Consider the following 19,988-nt stretch of genomic DNA (forward strand, 5'->3'; position numbering starts at 1 on the left):
TTGATGATTCTTTATTGTGTGTGTTTTGAGAATGGTTTAGAATTTAGATTCATAGTTTGGTTCACTGGAAAATGCCCTTTTAATTATTTTTTGTGTAATGTATGTACCTAGTACGTTATGTACAAAGTACAGACAGGACAAAAGTTTGGGTTGGGTCCGCTAGTATTTATACTTTTCTATCTTCCTCTTCCGCTTCCTCATCCGCATCCTCTTCCTCATAAAATATCCTCTTCCTCATCCGCATCCTCAAAATTTGCGCGTGACAATTCCTCTTCCTCCTCCTCTTCCTCATAATCACTTCCTCAACAACCCTACCCACTTGTTCTAGTTTCGGGTAAAGCAAATCGTTGATTAAATCACCGGTTAAATCATGTTATCCCGTTCGTTATCCGTATTTATGAAAGAGAAGACATGATGTAACGACAAGCGATAACCGAGAGTCGTACAACTGGACCCTAATTTTCTAATTACGTTACCATGGCAACGTGGCCACAACAAACCTAGTAAACTATCGGAAGATAAACAGTGGACGGCGAATAACGCATAGATAGTTGCCAATCGGTAAGAATATTCTTTTGTTTTTCAGTAAAAATAGTGATCATAATAATCATTAATACTTAGCTTTTTATTAGCAAAAAAACCTTTACAAAACTTATTCTATTCAAAAATATTCCATGTGAAAGCACAGACGTAAAATTTTTACGTCCGTGTGTGAAAGATACAATTATTTCTTTGTATTTTTCGTTCCATTAAGTAATTATTTTTAGAATTGTTTATTTTTAATGTCTTAAATAGGCATATATAAATATTGCAAAAAATCTAAAATGTTGATGGACGTAAGTACCTAAACATGAAATTAAAACATTATTTCAGTATCAAATAGTTATATAGATAAAGTATATACCTATAACTTAATATTATGCTGTGATAGAACAAAGAACTTAATTGTATTTAATTTTCAGAATCCAATCAATATGATCCTGGCAACAGGATGTTTGATCCTATATCTTGTTGGAGTGTTGCTAGGAGTCGCGAACGGGAAGTGGGTTGAGGGACAAATCAACACGAAGGAGGTATTAAAAACTTTTAATAGTGACATGATAACTACTACTATTAAAAATATGTGGGGATGTATGTTTGTCATTTTGTCACGAGAAAATTACTCGCTCGAAAATACTGTATAAACCATCCACAACGGATGCAAAGGCCTGTGTTTTATACCACTGGAAAAACAGCCAGACTGTTAACAAAGGACAAAGGACGAACCTAGCCTGCAACATAATGATTAATGACGCTTTAGAGTTTAGGGTATTACTGGTCCTTTCAATAATATTGCAATACGAGAGGTACTCAAGTACTCAATTTCAATTTTGGTTTATAAATGTAAACGAAGATCCATCACACTGCTCTACCTGCTACAAAATTTCGCCTATTGACTTTTCAATCAACAATTATATTGGCGTCATAATGGCAGGATTAAAAACAATAAGGGTCTGTTTTACCACTTCCTGATAAGCGCCGGATAGGCTATCCACCACTTAACTTGACAGATAGAGTATGGAGAATCTGTTAAGAAAGTTGTGGATAGCCTATCCGGCACTATTGTGTAAGTGAATTGTTTATCCCGATCATTTTCAGAACTGGGCGTTTCTGGCGCGTTTCTGTTTCCTGTCGCTAGACGGTCAGTTCGAGTACCTGATCGAGTTCGAGCGCGACGCCGGCACTCCCAACCTGCTGCTGTACTATGATGACGACAGCCAGTGGCCTGCCGTGTATCACAGTAGCAAGGTAAACTACTATCAGAATTCAGAGAAGTTGATTCATAGGCGTACGAGGGCTGCTATTTATGTATCCGGAACTGGCCACTTACAAGAACAATATTTAAAAAGTAATTACAACATTTGAAAATAGAACTCTTTGGTTGAAGAATACATTTTGTTTCATGTGACTGTCAATTATTTTTCCATTGTGGCGTCATTTTGAAAATTGCGTGTCTTCATTTGCCATGGATTTAACGCGTGAACATTTTCGTGCAATGATTTACTACGATTTTCGGCGTGGGCTTAATCAACAACAGTGCTTTATTCAACTCACCGCAACTTTTGGAGATGAAGCACCATCAAAAACCACTGTTTATCACTGGTACAGTGAGTTTAATCGTGGGCGGTCTATGCTCACGGATGAAAATAAAGAAGGTCGCCCAAAAACAGCTGTTGTCCCACAAAATATAGATGCTGTGCGGGAACTAATAATGCGTGATCGTCATGTTACATATCGCGAGATAGAGGCGTCCTTAGACATAAGTATGACGAGCATACATAAGATATTACACGAACATTTGGCTGTAAAAAAAATATGTTCGCGTTGGATTCCGCACAACTTGACAATCGATCAAAAACGGACTCGTGTCGATTGGTGCAAAAAAATGATAAAAAAATACAACCGTGGTACGTCAAAAGCCGTTTATAATATCTACACAGGTGATGAATCTTGGATCTATGCATATGACCCCGAAACTAAACAACAGTCAACGGTGTGGGTGTTCCAAGATGAGCCGAAACCAACAAAAGTTACTCGTGCAAAAAGTACTTTGAAGCAAATGGTCGCCTGTTTTTTTGGAATTAATGGACATGTGGCTACAGTGCCATTAGAGAATCGTAAAACGGTTAATTCTGAATGGTATACGACCATTTGTTTACCAGAAGTCTTTGAAGAAATAAGAAAGGACAACCGACAACGCAGAATCATATTACATCACGACAATGCTAGCTGTCACACCTCAGCTGAAACAACTCAGTTTTTGGAGGGTCAAAAGATCGAATTGACTGGTCATCCGCCGTACAGCCCTGATTTGGCACCTAACGATTTCTTTTTATTTCCATACGCGAAGAACAAATTACGTGGTCAACGTTTTTCGAGCCGCGAAGAGGCTGTTGATGCGTTCAAAATGCACGTTTTGGAGATACCTCAATCAGAATGGAAAAAGTGCTATGAAAATTGGTTCCAGCGTATGTCGATCATCGCACCGAATATTTTGAAAAGCAATAAAACCATATTAAATGATATATGTTTGTTTCTTTTTTTAATTCCGGATACATAAATAGCAGCCCTCGTACCTACGTGATTTGATCGCGTTGTGACAATTGCCCAGCCGACATCACAACATATTGACATAACTCGACCAAATGATGTAGGTCTGTCAGCTGCCTACGATTCAATTTCTTCGATGGTACGTTGCTAATGCTTTTAGGGAGATGTTTTGCTATACATAATCTTGTCAGTCACCAAAGGGAAAGTTGTGAAGAGGGTCACGACTCACGACTCACGATGGCCGTACTGTAAGCTCTGATAATAATGCAAATTATTAATTTTTCGCGGCTGTACTGTTTGCTTTAAAATATTTTAATGCGTCAAAGGCTCACAATCTATTCCAGAAAGGACGCATCTTGCTTTTTTACCTAAGTCAAAAATGATCTCCGGTAGTGTTCAGATAGACGCAGCGTATAACATTAACCGTTAAAGCGAATAGACGTCGCTCACCAAATAATGCGACTGCGACAGCACGAACTGAAGTTACATCCTCCTTTAAAAATTTTCAGACTTGCCGCGAGCGCGAGGCGGTGCTTAACCGGGCTGGTCAGAACCAGGTGGTGCGGCTGTCGCACTGGTACCCCGACACCGAGTACTCCGGCTGCGTACTCACCAGGGCCAACAAGGAGCTGCCAGCCTCTAAAAGGTATTACCAGAAAGAAAAAAAAAAACAGCTGTTTAGTGCTGAACCGGGCTGGTCAGAACCGGGTGGTGCGGCTGTCGCACTGGTACCCCGACACCGAGTACTCCGGCTGCGTACTCACCAGGGCCAACAAGGAGCTGCCAGCCTCTAAAAGGTATTACCAGAAAGAAAAAAAAAAACAGCTGTTTAGTGCTGAACCGGGCTGGTCAGAACCGGGTGGTGCGGCTGTCGCACTGGTACCCCGACACCGAGTACTCCGGCTGCGTACTCACCAGGGCCAACAAGGAGCTGCCAGCCTCTAAAAGGTATTGCCAATTAAAAAAACAGCTGTTTGGTGCAGAAAACAGCTGTTGGCGGCTGTCGCACTGGTATTCCGACACCAAGTACACCAGCTGCGTACTCACTAGGGCCAATAAAGAGTAGCCAGCGTCGAAAATGTATTGCCAGTTGATTGTTTGCATTAGGTAAGGTAGTGTGTGTACCTAGAGGCTTTTGAGTTTTCTCTCGTCAAATTATTAACGATTTTAAATTGTAAGAAGGGGTAACTAATAATAAGTAACGTAACATTTATTTACTCTTTTTATTTAATAATTTATTTCAAAAAATATAAAATTAATATAATCTGTTTCTATTCAGAAGTAAACAAGTAATCAAAGCATTTATTACCAATGTCGCGTTCGTATTTATTGTTATCTGCCGGATATAAGTGCTGATAGTAAATTCATTGAATTTCAAAGCCGGATATCCGCCATGCAGCAAGTTTTATTCACAATTCACAATCACACCGCTTTGGAAAACTAAAGGCGTCGTACCGCCATTTTTGTTATTATGTTCCGTTTGACGTCCGCAGTCCATTATGAGAGTACATCGTTTCCTTTTTCGATAAGTCGCTATAGATGTCGCTGCTTCCGCTACCATTTTGCGCCATCTTTACTACCTGCTTCCTGTAACTGATTTTTACCGCACAGAAACAAGCCACCATTTTCGTCATTGTTGCGTCGTTTTTCGAACCGAGCGCATGGTCGCAGTTTAAAATATATATTTTATTTAAATTTAAAATTATATTTAGTTTGTCGCAAGTTTTTATCTAATTTAAATCGCTTTCGAGATTAAAGTAGAAAGTGAAATTCAAACAATTTAAATTTTTGCTTCCGTTACCGTTACGTAACTGTGAGTGTAAAATGAGTGATAAAGACGTTAACGTAAACGCGCCTATTGAAGAGGATAGTGATAGTTCTTCGGAGTGCTCTACAGATCAAGAGGGGCCACCAAGTAAACGCCGAAGACGTACTAGTTAAGCAGAATTAGACGAAAGGTTTGATGCATTGTCACAGCAACTGGTGAGTCATTTAAACAACATTTTAATGACGAAATTCATGGTATCTACGGAGGCAACGCAGCAAAATACACATAATATGCCGTTATCAGAAAATAATAATGCATCAATTTCCGGTGAACAGTTCTTATGCCCGCCAAAATTAGATGCGGGTAGTATTGTAAATCTGAACGTCGCCGTTAAAAATCCACCCGTACCAAAAGCAAAACAGGCTCGGGTCGATAAAATTAAAGATATGCAAAGATTTGAATCGCTTGATTGGAATGCCGTTAGATATACCGATATTCAGAAAAAGTACGTGGCCTTTCCCGCCTTCACAGAACTTAGAGTTAATGAAGAATTACGTCGTCTTGAGGATCCTTTTGCGCCTTTACGGTGGTTCCAAATGGAACGTAGTTTTGCAGCGTTATCTAATGCATTTTTGGCCCAAAATGAAGCCGTAAATAGCGCTTTACAAACTCTAATCGATTGGCCTGCCTCTTCGGAGGTTCAAGTTGATTCTTCTTCAATTTATAATAAGTTAAATCAATTATTCGGTAATGATTCTGATTATAAGTCGGTTTCTCATGATATATTGCAAATTATTTGCGGAAAACGAGCCGAAGTTTTAGAATTACGCCGTAGAGATCTCATAAAAAAATTCAAAGATAAATATATGAGGGAAGATCTAGGTAGAATTCCGCCTTCTTGTGAGTATATGTTTGAACCGGGTCAGTTATCCACGTACATACAAAAAATTGGTGGGGTAGATAAATTGCAAAAACATTCAAATTCTACCCGCTTCCGGCCAAAATCTCCCGAACCTTCGACCTCTTTTAGTAACGCAAAACCGTTTCGCGGCCGACAAAATAACAATTTTAGACCAAAACAGGCCGATCACAAAGATTCGGAGCGATTTCAGTCAAATAACTCGTCCGTTAAAAAAAGTTGGGCGGGGAAAAAATTTAAAACGGACGGTAGGCGGTCGGGATATAAAAATAAATGACTGTGTTTTTTCCGGCGGCTGTCTGAGACACTTTCAAAATATTTGGAATCTTTACAATCCTCCCGAATCAATTTTACAGTTAATAACGATTAACGGGTCTCAGAATACCATTCAACAAAATGCCACCACTAGTTCTTCCAACATTAGATATTTTAGCAAAATATCAAACTCCACGTTGTCAGTTAATGACAACCGAAATTCAAAATTTGATTCACCTAAAAGTTTTAGAACCGGCTCCTCTGACGCCTTCATTCATATCTCCCCTATTTATAATTCTCAAGTCCAACGGAAAGAATCGTGTAATTTTCAATCTCAAGGCGTTAAATCGTTCCATGCAACCGAAGCATTTCCGTCTGTTCCACCATCGAGTGCCCGATTTTCTGCAACGAGGGGGATTGGATGGTAAAATTGGATTTAAGTCAGGCTTACTTTCACCTCCCTGTAAAGAAACAACACAGAAGATTTCTGCGAATCAGTTATCAGGGTTGTCTGCTCCAGATGACGTGCCTGCCATTTGGCCTAGCAGCGGCACCGCGGATTTTTGCCACTGTAACGAACTGGACGGCAGATATCCTCCGAAAAAAGGGTCTAAGGTTAGTGGTCTATCTAGACGATTATCTGATAGTGCATCAGGACAAAGAAAAACTGGCAGCACAGGTAAAGCTAGCAGTACAGTTCTTGACCAGCTTGGGTTGGTCGATCAATATGGAGAAATCTGTAACGACTCCTACGAGGATTATAGACTTCCTGGGAGTGGTATGGGACACCAAATCCAACACGAAGTCCTTGCCTACCGACAAAATACAACGTGTTCGTCAAATATTGCGAGTACGACTCGCAGCCGGCAGGTGGAACCTAAAACAAGCATTACGCCTATTAGGCCACCTCAATTTCGCAACCTTCATCACCCACCGTGGAAGGTTGCATTGCCGGTTACTACAGCGACACAGCAACAAACTCGGGTATCCAAAATTGCAAAATCAGTATCCAGAGGAGGTACGTGCAGAGCTGATATGGTGGTTAACGAACATCAGTCAGAAGTCGGAAATTCATCTGAAAAGAATGTCGACGAACCACGTCATCACCGACGCGTCGGACATTCAATGGGGTGCTCAGGTAAACAACGACACGAAACAAGGAAATTGGGAGCAACACCAGAGGGCGTGGCATTGCAATCTAAAGGAAATGTTTGCCGTAATAGCAGCGATATCCGCCAAAGCAATGACGCTGCAGGGTTAGACTGTAATTCTTCAGACCGACAACAAAACAGTCATTTATAAAAAACGAAGGAGGAACGCGATCACGTCAACTGCTAAATCTAACACAGCAGCTGCTGAGCTTAGTAGACCAACTCAATATCGTGCTACTCCCGCACCACCTACCCGGGCGGTTCAACAACGAAGCAGATCACCTGTCGAGAAATCGCGCCGCTGCCGAGTGGCACCTGACAGACAGGGCAACGACCAAGCTGTTCAGTATGTGGGGAACGCCAGATCTAGACCTATTCGCGTCACAAACAGCGCACGTCGTAGCAGACTATGTATCGCTAGACTTGTCAGACTCGAACGCCTACTTTCACGACGCGTTCAGCAGATCCTGGAGTTATCGACTTGCATGGCTCTTCCCATCACCCAGCCTCATACCCAGGGTTCTAGATCATCTGAATTCCGCCTCAGGCCAGTACATTCTCATAGCACCCAGGTGGAAGAAGCCCTTTTGGAGACCCGATCTGAAAAATCGTGCACTGAAACGACCGGTGAAACTCAGAGATTTGTAGGAGTCGCTGGTGGACACGGCGACAATGTTACCGCCGGCACAAGTCAACAAGTTACACCTGGAAGCTTGGCTCATTTCGGGTGGGACGCTCTGATAGATACATGGTCTCCACGTCTTCATGTTGGAGACAATCAACTATAAAAACTTATGCCCCTATTTGAAGTAGGTGGGTAAGATTTTGTCAAGTAAATAGCTTTAATTTTCGTTCACCGAATCCTACTAATGAAGCTAAATATTTAGGTAATCTATTTTTAACTGATGGTCTTTCTTATCGGACAATTCTTGTCCACAAATCTGTTATTGCTTCAGTTTGCGAAACAATATCTAATATTAAGATTTCTGCTAACCCATTAGTAAAACATATGTTAAAAGCTATTTCCTTGACAAAACCTGCGCCTCCTAAATTACCGATTTGGGATGCAAGGATTTTGATTAGATTTAAAAAAAAAAAAAATTAATTTAAATAGCCTGTATCAAGTTTCTCGGCACACAGCTGCTATTTCGTTATTGTCCTCCGGTCGAAGAGTACATGATCTCAGCCTTTTGCATTCTGACAATCAACATTTTGTTGATAACTCTAACAAAATTACCTTGCACCCCGTTTTCGGCTCAAAGACTGATTCATCCTCTTATCAGCAATCGAGTTGGACATTTATATCAGCACCTGATAGGAATATAGATGCAGTACACTGGTTACGTACTCTAGTAAATATGACAAGGGACAGCAGAGGTAATATTACAAATTTATTCTTAGCGACTAGAAGTCCTACAAGACCAGCTACTGTAGCAATTATTAGTGGTTGGATAAAGAAATTGTTATCCGAGGCTGGCATTAATGCGTCAGCTGGAAGTTGTAGATCAGCAGTCTCGTCATTAAATTGGGTTGAAAATTATCACGTTAATGATATTTTAGCTAAGGTAAATTGGCAGCATGAATATACTTTTAGAAAGTATTATTCTCTATACTCTACTATTAAAACAAATTAATAGTAGAGAAGTTGTTGAAGAAAATTCTTTATCACAATATTTTCAGCCTAATTCGTAATTTTGATTAGTTTGATTTATACTTGTAATTTTTTATATTTTTAAGTTCATTGTTTATAAAAAAATTGTTTCAATCACATTGTTGCGTTTTAATTTTTACTAGAAATACAAGCCACCAGGAGATAACAAACAGTCTCTCATAATGGACTTCGGACGTCAAACGGAACGCATAATATGAAAATTTTACCTTCAAATAAAATTTTTATTATGCTTCCAAAGACGTCCGAAGTCCCAGTAATGTCTTCCTGGTGCCTTTTCCATTATGAACCGAACAATGACGAAAATGGTGGCTTGTTTCTGTGCGGTAAAAATCAGTTACAGGAAGCAGGTACTAAAGATGGCACAAAATGGTAGCGGAAGCAGCGACATCTATAGCGACTTATCGGAAAAGGAAACGATGTACTCTCATAATGGACTTCGGACGTCTTTGGAAGCATAATAAAAAATTTATTTGAAGGTAAAATTTTCATACAATTCGAATCAAAATTGACTACTAGGGATGCGCGTGAGCTGACGCATCTAGTATTGCCCGCTCACGATTAATAATCGATTCAACAGTACGTATATTAAATTATTTATTTTTCCAGCACTTCCACACCAACAACTACAACAAAACCGATCAAAGCCAAAAACACGACCAAGTCCGATTTACCGTCCGACCAGTCGTACTACGACCAATTCCTGAAAACTACGACTCCGAGACCTAAAACGCCCAACACAAACTCCACCGTCTGGTTTGAGCTGCTACCAACCGATAGCTTGAATGTAACCGACGAGCCTGAAGACGAATTCTGGGAGAACATCGCCCCCAACAACGGTAGCAAGTTGGAAAATATTAAAGATGTTGAACTAATGTTCGATAGCGCCAATAACAGTAAGGTAATGTTCATTGCATCTTTTCCTCTTATGAAAACTACACTTCATTGGTTAAATTATATATTTTTTTTCTGAACAGTGTTAGGCTGGATTTATTTGCATCCGTTCGAAGGTGCGGTTTTCGGCTAATGCGCGAGATATCAAGGAAGAAAATGATCTCACAGTACAAATAAATCGTTTAATACACTTGCTTTCTTAATCAGGGCGAGCGAAGCGAGCCCCAGTATATTCCGCAATGTTTACATTTTACGGAAAAATTATCACGCCTATTGCTTCTGCTTCAACATAGTAATTTTTATTCATAATATTATGTAAATGTGTTATCATTAGTCAGTCAAGGTGTGACGCCGCGAGCCCTCACAAAGCTCGGCTTACCGATTCAATGCGGCGCACCTTTTTGAAGACTTTCATGCGTGGCGGGATACAATTTTCTCGTGACACGTGAGCCGCGTCATACGCCATAGAAGTAGATGACACAGCTACCGTGTCACCCGCTCCGTTCAAAAAGGTTTATTGATTTTCTTCGTTTTTACGTGTTTATTAACTTGATTTATTTAATTTAACCCAAACCTATTTTCTGTTATTTGATGTTTTGTATTTTGATGTTAACGGAAGGCTACGTTGTTTTGAGTTGATTTAGAGTAGTTTTACTAAGTTTTAACCTGAAAATGGCAGGTAAGCGGTTTTTTTGGTCAGATGTTGCAAACCTTTTGTAGGTTTCAAAGTTAGAAAAATGAGTATATTAAATAGATCTGGGTTTCCGATGTAAATTATACGTTCGCAGATAAATTTAAAGAAAGTCGTTAAGTTTTTTTAACCGACTTCCAAAAAGGAGGAGGTTATACGTTCGGCTGTGGATATTTTTTTATGTGTGTTCAACGATTACTCCGCCACTTGAGAACCGATTTTCAAAATTTTTCTTTTGTTGTATAGGGTATTTGTTCCGATTTATCCGGTTCCGAGTTGGTACCGGGTTCACAAAAGGGTGGTTTGATGATGATGATGATGGGAATCATGAGGAAATAAAGAAAATATCAACTAGCCAATTCCATACATCAAAACTAAGTTTTCTCTATATAATATTATTTCGATTTTCGATAAATTTTATAAGCACGATAATTGGGTTCCAGTAATAAAGCTAAGGTACAAAACCACTTTTAAATGCAGAAAAAAGTTTTATTCCTATGGATAAGGAAGTTTGCGGAAACAGCTAGTTAGAAATATTTTCGAAAGAAACAATAGATTAAAACAAAAATCGTTAGTGGATTATAGTTTGTGCGTTCTAAGATGATATGGGTGACAGTTTTCATGTTCCATGCTACGGGTTTTTCTTTACAAGAAAACAAAAAAAATCAAAATGTAATAAATTATATTCCATCTACAGAAACAAATGTTTCCTATAATTGTAAATGAATAAAAATGAAAATATGCTAAACGCTAACTTATTATTAAAAATTATAAATATTAACTGTGAAATAGGAGTATAAAATTATTGTTACGAAAACATTTGAAAAATGTCATATGCATGAAACGTAACTTATGTCAATGGAGATTGACTCTGTTGAATCGAAATCAAATCGATAAAAAAGGGCGGCCATCTTAAATCGCCGGCACCACTGAAATGTCCTATGGAAATGTCAGTACGAAATCGATAGTTTCGATTGCTATTCCTTTACGAAGTGATTCGATATTTTTAAACTATCGATTAATTTTTGTTAGGTAACTTCCCTACTATTGTCAATTATAATGTGTCACGCATATCATCATAAAACGCACAAACTATAGTAATACTTTGATGTCAACGTAAGTATCTTGAAAGTCAAAAATAATATATAATAATAGGGGCTCCCAATATTACTTCTTTATTTTCTTAACAGTTTACTACTAAAAAGCCCGGCCGCACATTATCCGAATTTCTGATCAGAAAAATACATTTTGACACGTCAGAATTCTGATAGTATGCGGGGTCCACAATAAAATGTATGAACAGAGTGCGTTCCGGCGGGGGTCCGGCGGGCGTAGAGCCGGGCTAAAAAATAAGACAGCCCCTAATTTTTTCAACTCACAGAATATTCAGAAATGAAGCCTATAGGCTTGTCTTACGTGGAAAATTAGGACGGTTTTGTTCGGAGTAGAACCTTCTAAAGTATAATTTGAGGAAGATACAATCGCTTTCTAAATGACACGGCTCACGTGTCATACGCCACACGTTAAAAACCCATATAAGACGCGGCTGCCGTGTAATCCGCAATGAATGCACCTTTTAAAAAAGGTTGACGGCCCCTACTTTTTTACAATTTACAGAATATTCAGAGGCGAAGCCCATAGGCTTGTTCAGAGTAGAACCTTCTAAAGTGTAATTTGAGGGAGATACAAGTGTTTTTTAAATGACACGGTAACGTGTCATACGCCATACGTTAAAAACATGTATGACACGGCTCCCGTGTCATCCGCACTGAATCGGTTAAGCTAGTATAGGTACTTATTTAATATTTGAATCCATCTAACTTAGCGTAAGATCAAACGCTCTACGTCAGAGCTGTACGAGCGGTTCCGTCGGCGGCGGTTAAACGCGGACGGGGGCGGGGCCGGTGCGGGCGAGCGTACGGAGCGGTACGTGGTGACTTGCCGCAACTCGCGCCGCTTCCGCTCCGCCAGGGAGCGCTGGTGGTTTATAGCTGTCAGCAACTGTGACAGCCCTAAGGTATGTATAGAACTAGGGTTCTGGGAAGTCAGAGTTGTACGAGCGCTTTCTTCGGCGGGCGATCATCAATAACCTTGCACAGACGTAAAAAAAGTATTTTTTTTACGTCCGTGTAACCTTGTTTTAATTATCTGACGTAACATTCAAATAACAGCCACAATAGATATGCTTCTACTTATACTTTCATTACAACCTACTGCTATTTTGCGACTTATATTTTTGCACACATTTTAATTTTAACCAAATTGTAATTACAGTTGATTAATATTTTCAGGGTCTAGAAATTAAGTATAAATTTCTAATGACCAACGGCCCCAGAGGTGACTTTTGGCATGAACACTTTTCTGCTGATGAGTTCTGTGAGTATTTTGAGGTCTAATAACCTAACATTGTCATTTAAAAAAATAGTACAATTTGATTAAAATCTTACAAATATTTTACGCATACCAAACCTTTAATATGTAATGTATTTTTCAGACGTACTTCCCATTCTGATAGCGTACACATTTGCGTACGTGATAGTGATGGTAGCGGTAGTGATGTGCAGCGTGGAACTCAAGTCTCGCCATTTATTACACTCCACGTACAAGCTGTTCCTGATATCGATAGTGACACAACACTGCGGCGTAATGCTGCAGAGTCTGGCTTGGATACGATACGCGACGTACGGTATCGAACATATTCCTGCTAAAGTCACAGGTATCTGTTGTATGGCTTTTATTTAATCGAAACGTAGACGTAGAACAGATTATGTGTGCATATATACGTCTCTGTATGCGTACGTGCGTACCGCCCGTACGTGTATGCGTATGTGCTTACGAGTATGCGTGCGCGAGTAATACAAATGCTATGTGAAAACGCCAAGTGTTGTTAATAATGCTTTTTTCTTCATAATATATAGGTATGTTATAAAGAGAAAAATAAGCACAAATATTGCATAAGTATGTGACGCATACAGATCCATTTGTAAGAGGTTAATCTCTAGCCACACTCGATAAGCAAACTAATAATTTATTTCTCAATCTATTGTAGTTTTTAACACGAAAACATTTATGTAATAATATAATGCGATTGCAATATCTTCACACTCATGTGAAAGAAACAAGTAGCGGTGGGCTCTGAACGCATCATATTTACGCTACGCGCCCGTACCTGCACATTCTATCAAGTGTGTTCTGTTTCTCAGGTCAATTCTTCTGTGGCATATCGGAGACGACATTCATTTTGCTGCTGCTTCTGATGGCTAAAGGTTACACCATCACTCGCGGTCGGTTGAAGGTGTCTTTTACCGTGAAACTGACCATCTTCATGTGCTGCTACATCCTCACATACGTCATCCTTTTCATATATCAGGCTAAGGTATTTTTTTTACCTACTATGCTTTGTTATATTTATTATCAATTAAGTTTAGGAATACAACGTGATGCAAATATAGCGTTAGAAGAGTTCGGAGAAGCGAAAGAAAAATATATGGCATATGACATTATTTACAAAGTCATATGGATGTACTAGCTGTTGCCCGCGACTTCGTCCGCGTGGACTTCAGTTTATAGCACGTGATGTCAACAAAGGTGTCAAAAGCTTTTATAAAAAAAACCCTAGTACTTCCTTAAATCAAAACACCCAAAAAACAGCTGTACAGTGTGCTGTGTGCACATAACTTATTTCATTTTTTTTTTTTTAAATAAAGTACATTTAGCCCCCCAATTACACAACTTTACCCATAAATTATTTATCATTGATAGGTTTAAGGTTACGTCACTGCATAGATAAAGTACTGAGTTATTTAATAATAACGTAACAAAGAAATAAGAATCGAAAAAATCGGAAAACCTGATGCAAGATGATACCACCTCTTATAGAAAGACGTTTGAGCAATCTATTATGAATTTTAGAACTAACTTAATTTAAACAAATTTACGCATTTTCACCCCCTTACAACTATTTTTTCCAGTTAAAAAGTAGCCCATGTCCTTTCTCAGGCTTTAGACTATTTGTGTACAAAATTTCATTACAATCGGTTCGGTAGCTTTTGCGTGAAAACGAGACAGACAGACAGCCAGACAGAGATACTTTCGCATTTATAATATTAGTATAGATTGAAGTGATAAACTTGCCGCTGGCGGTTTTGAGTGGCATATTTAAATATCGAATGGCCCATTTAAACATACATCATATCTAAATCATCATGTGGCACATGACCGTAATAACCCCTAATAACCGACAGGGGTTCGACCCCGGCGAGGTGTTGTACCTGTACGAGAGCCTGGCGGGCTACGGCCTCATCGTGCTGCGAGTCGGCGCGTGGTGCGCCTTCGCATACGCCACCTTCTTCACCGTTAAGAAGTTCCCGCAGAAGGTAAACTAACTTGCTATACAGTGGCTAATGTTGAAGTATCTGAAATAGAACTTCGAATTCTCATAACAGGATGCCAGGATGAATAAATTCGCGCGATATTGTGTGTGCGCGGTGAGATAGACAAAGATTTAGAGTTTGGCGGACAAAATAAATAAATAAATAAAAATAAATAAAATATCTTTTTATTCAAAACTAGCTGTCCCGGTGAACTTCGTGTTCACGTTAAAACCTTCCCTGGACTTCTACGAACATTTTAAGACTAAAATTAGCCCAATGCGTTCAGCCGTTTTCGAGTTTTAGCGTTACTAACACAATTAAAAATCCATTTTTATATATATAGATATCATGATACACTTTTTGAAAAAAAAGTCGAACGAAGAAACTACGTTGCCTACCACCGGTTCGGGATAGGCAACGTAGTTTCTTCAACGTATCAATATAAAATAGCGTGCTATAATGATTGATACTTACGTTGTTTTGACTGTTTCAGAACACGTTTTACTGCCCATTTTTCATCTGCGGGACGATGTGGTTCTACGCTGGTCCGCTTTTCATTCTGATAGCCAACTCTTATGTTGGTAAGTACAAGTTTTTATTTTGAGTTAAACTAGAGACACATTATACTGCGAAAGTATTTATACACTATGCAATATTATGTAAGTATCTATTTCTTTGATTCCTAATTCTTATTATCTTGCTAAAACGCATATTTGGACCTGTTAGCCATTAAGGGTGGGTTGCACCAACTTACTTTAAACTTTAACTACAATGCAAAATGTCAAATCTTTGGTTAAATGGACGCCATCAAGACGCTATATTTAACCATAACCATAGAGCTCGACAAGACTTTAAATGCACGTGGCGAAAAAAGGAACTAACGCTGTCATCATACAAAACCGCCATTTTTGACAGTTCTCCTTTACACAAGACAGTGGTCAAAGTTAAGGTTAAAGTTAAATTAGCCTTAACTATGACCATAACTTTAACTTTAACCACGCCTCTGGTGCAATCCAACCTTAGTAATTAGATCGAATGTGGTGTTACGTAGTTTATATCCTTGGAATGTGGATTGTCTATAGGTAGTTTTTTTTTCAAATCTGTTTCAGACAAGTGGGTGAGAGAGAGCGTGGTGACCGCCGTCCTACTGCTTATAACGTTTTGTGGTCACATCATGTTTTTGGTAAATATGGCAATATCGGTTGCTACTGACGCGACGGCTCCGCCTGAGTCTTGAACCTAATAGGCATGATCTAAATAAGCTTCGATACTGCTGAACTTTTTTATTTTGATTGTTTAGAGATTATTGAAAGACATGCAGAGCATACAGAAAATTAATGGATTCTGTCTTAATTTTCAGCTGCTCACCCTGCCGGTGTTTGCCAACAAGAACTTCCCTTACCACGTGAGAACGACTCAGATAGGTGTAATGGAGGTGAGTCTCTACTGGCCGCTCTCAGAGACGTTTAATTATGATTACCCTTCAATGTAATTAAGAATTTGACAGATATAATGTTGTAAAAAGGCTTATGTCAAAATCTTCCTTTAATTACAATTAAGTAGCAATTAAGTTATTAATATACATCTCTGATTTCGGCAGTTAGTCTATATTATTTTGTGTTAATTTCAAAATGAGTAATTAGTGCCAATATGAAAATTGTTCTATAATGGTCCTGTTTTTTAACGTAACGCTAAAGGGGATCCGCACTAGGCGTAACTACACTGCAGCTAGGGATGTGAAAAAATAATCTATTATGAAAAAAATCGATTAAAAAACGATTTTTATTTTAATAAAAATCGATTATCATACACGATTTTTTTGTTAAAAATAATCGATTAATAATCGATTATTTTATAGTCATGCAAAATCCGACATTACGTTTGGAGTTTGGACTTCTGGCTCGGAGTCGGAGGCTCGGAGCCCCGAACGCGAACTGTCTATGGTGGCGTTCCTTCTGTGCTTTTAAAACAGTTTAGTTGATTCATTTTAATTTTCAATTCAGTAGAATCTAGATGGAGTTATCGATGAGAAATTTAAAATTTTCTTATTTTTTCAATTTGATTGTCAACCAGTTTTTTATTTCAATAACTAGATGACGTAAACTGGACAAGTAAATGTAAAACTTGATACATGATTAATAATTTGAAACTCAATTGCCGCTGCCATTCTGGTGTGCCGCGGCCCTAACAATAACAAAAAAATAAAATTCAATGAAAATCAAATTATTCAACTAAATTAAAAAAAATTGTAATCTGTAAAGAAGCCAAATAGTTGGTATATAATGTTTCCTTTTGAAGTGAAAACTTCCTAAGCGGCCTTGAGCACTTTTGTGGGATGGGTAAAAACTGTGAAACTCGCGTCAGATTCTTGTGCTGATCGAAAAACCGTAAGACGGTTGGAGAGTAGTGTTGTAACATCGAAATCGATTAATCGAACAATCGATCGTTTTATTTTATTGAAACAGGTGTTTAAATATTGAATGTTTATTTTTTTATTACTTATTACCAACAAGGTAATTAAAATACCAACTTTTTTATTTGATTAAGTATTAATATAAGTTAAGAAGATATTTGTTTGTTAATTATTACCAATTTTAAGAAGGTACCTATTTTGTTTTGTTGATGTTATAGTGCAGCCGATTCAGGCGGTCTATGTTAAAGATGGGCTGATAAGTAATAATGTTATTTATGTTTTGAAGTGTGTAACAAAAATAAGTGATAATACTTTTGGGTGTGTACGTGTTCCTTGTAGAGAGTTCACTGTAAAAGTAGCAGCGCTGAAAGACGAATGCTTTTTTCACTTTTGTATGGGAAAACTCGTGACGCTCGGGCCCTTGCCCATATATAAGTGAAAAAAATTCATCTTTCAGCGCTGCTACTTTCACAGTGAACTCTCTACAAGGAACACGCACACACCCTAAAGTATTATCACTTATTTTTGTTACACCCTGTATATTAGACATAAACACCCTAACTGCAGCAGTGCCGGATTTAGACATTTTATGAGTGTAGGTCACTTTATTTCCGCCTCTTCATAATCTGCAGTTGCCCTAGGACGATGCCGCCCCTAGGCCGCGGCCTATACGGCTTAATTATAAATCCAGGGCTGCACTGCAGCGAAGCGGTGCGACACGTCTTCATATCCCTGTGTACTGTAGTGAAATGTCGCGTAGTTCCGCTTAGTGCGGTCTCACCCTAATCGAATTTATATGTGGAGATAAGGATTTACAAGTGTTATTTGCAGGTCATAGGTGGTTCTAACATCGATACGTTTGGCCCCAACGCGTACCATCCGGGCGGCGGCGCTGCGCAAACTGTTATCATACCCCTCACACGGTACCTAATAGTCAATATATTAAAGGCTTATATAATTATAAATGTCTGTGTACACATAAGTCTCAAACCTCTTTATGTACTTATCACTTAGGCTGAGAAGGGGGAGGGGTTGAAGTTAAGCAACAACAAACAAACAACAACAAAAAGATCACGTGATTTATAAACGGCCGCATAACGAAAGTTATTTAGTATAAAAATCATGACACATACATTTGACATTCCATAATATTACGGTTAAGATTTTGTATTCCTGCCTAGCTCCTTTAATGAAATTTAACGTGTTTCAGACGCACAGAAGAGCTGATCGGCAACATTTACAGTCAGTACATGGCTACCGCTCCGCCCCTATCAATAGGCCACGGAACGCCGAAACTGAACGGCGTTCCCAAAAGAATCGACTCCATAACCGGGAACGGAGTCGTCAAACAGGACAGCACAGACACAAACACATCGGACGACATCAATCCCAGCATCACAGATAAGAAGGAAATATTTACTGTGGAGAATCAAATAAAGAGTATCCAAAACGGAGATGTCAAAAACGGACCTGTCAAAAATGGACTGATGTTGCCAGATGAAAAAACGACCAACGGCTTCGAGAACGTCAACGACCTGCCGAACGTAATGAGGTCGAGACGAAACATTTTGGAGCCGATAAGTGTGCCCTCGTGGTCGCTGGCGAAGGGCCCGTGTGTCGTCGCCATGCAGAAGAAAACTAGCGAAGAAGGTAAAGGTCTTGTCTCTTTTACTCGCACATGAATATTTTATTGCTATCTCTTTTCCACAGTTAGAACAGTTACAATATTATAGAATCGTGCGTTTTGACGTGGGAGAGCCATGCTTCGGCACGAATGGGCCGGCTCGACCGGAGAAATACCACGTCCTCACAGAAAACCGGCGAGAAACAGCGCTTGCGTTGTGTTTCGCCGAGTGAGTGAGATTACCGGAGGCCCAATCCCCTACCCTATTCCCTTCCCTTCCCTATCCTCCCCTTACCTATTAACCTACTCCCTCTTAAAAGGCCGGCAACGCACCTGCAGCTCTTCTGATGCTGCGAGTGTCCATGGGCGACGGAAGTTGCTTTCCATCAGGTGACCCGTTTGCCCCCTTATTTCATTAAAAAAAAGAAAATGAAAGATACAACTATCAACTAAGTAAAATAGTCATTGTAAGTCGCGTTTGTGCATCGCTTTTAACTAAAACGTTGTATTAAATACATAATAAGATTATTATTTTTTAATAAAAAAAAAACTGATGTATTGATATCATAATATGCCGGCTGTATCTCTAATTGATATTATAGTCATAATCCTACTGTTTTACATACATAGTGATACATTTTTAGGCTATCTGATTTAGATATGTCATAGTGATACTTTTTTTTTAGACACCTCCGAGGCGTCCATTACGAAAAGGCCGTCGCTCACTCGGCGACCATCTGTTAACTCAACAGACATGGGGACCATACACGAAGGCCACGAGAAAACGTACAAATCTCCAGTCGACATCTTCACTGTGACTACACGTTAACAAACTATGGTTTTATACCAGTGTTCCATTCGCATAGAAAAAACGTTGTTTTCAATCAATACTTAATATTATAAATGCTAAAGTGTGTCTGCCTGTCTGTTACCTCTTCACGCCCCAACCGCTGTAACGATCTTGCGGAAATTTGTTATAAGAATACTTTATGTCCCTGGAAACGACATAGGATACTTTTGAAGAAATGTACGGTTCCCGCGCGATGAACGAATTTTGGTGCAACGGAGTTGCGGCCGTTATCTAGTAGAATATCATTTCCAGTCCTGTTCCATTCGTTTTGGCACATTTAAAACGGGACAC

At 39.1% G+C, this 19,988-nt stretch overlaps 1 protein-coding gene across 1 annotated transcript; it reads left to right on the forward strand.

The window, feature by feature from the left end:
• Positions 1–824: 824 nt before the first annotated feature.
• On the forward strand, positions 825–19,676 carry LOC121727054 (transmembrane protein 145-like). Its single transcript, XM_042114732.1, has 18 exons — positions 825–836; positions 963–1,073; positions 1,639–1,788; positions 3,600–3,736; positions 6,722–6,728; positions 7,614–7,636; positions 9,462–9,753; positions 12,263–12,454; positions 12,729–12,813; positions 12,932–13,153; positions 13,641–13,813; positions 14,682–14,813; positions 15,304–15,391; positions 15,920–15,993; positions 16,171–16,245; positions 18,055–18,146; positions 18,434–18,879; positions 19,534–19,676. Exons 1-18 carry the CDS (start codon positions 825–827, stop codon positions 19,674–19,676), a joined length of 2,454 nt encoding a protein of 817 aa, XP_041970666.1.
• The last annotated feature ends 312 nt before the right edge of the window (positions 19,677–19,988 follow it).

This window comes from Aricia agestis, chromosome 5 (genome assembly GCF_905147365.1).
Source record: "Aricia agestis chromosome 5, ilAriAges1.1, whole genome shotgun sequence".
NCBI classification, from domain to species: Eukaryota; Metazoa; Arthropoda; class Insecta; order Lepidoptera; family Lycaenidae; genus Aricia; species Aricia agestis.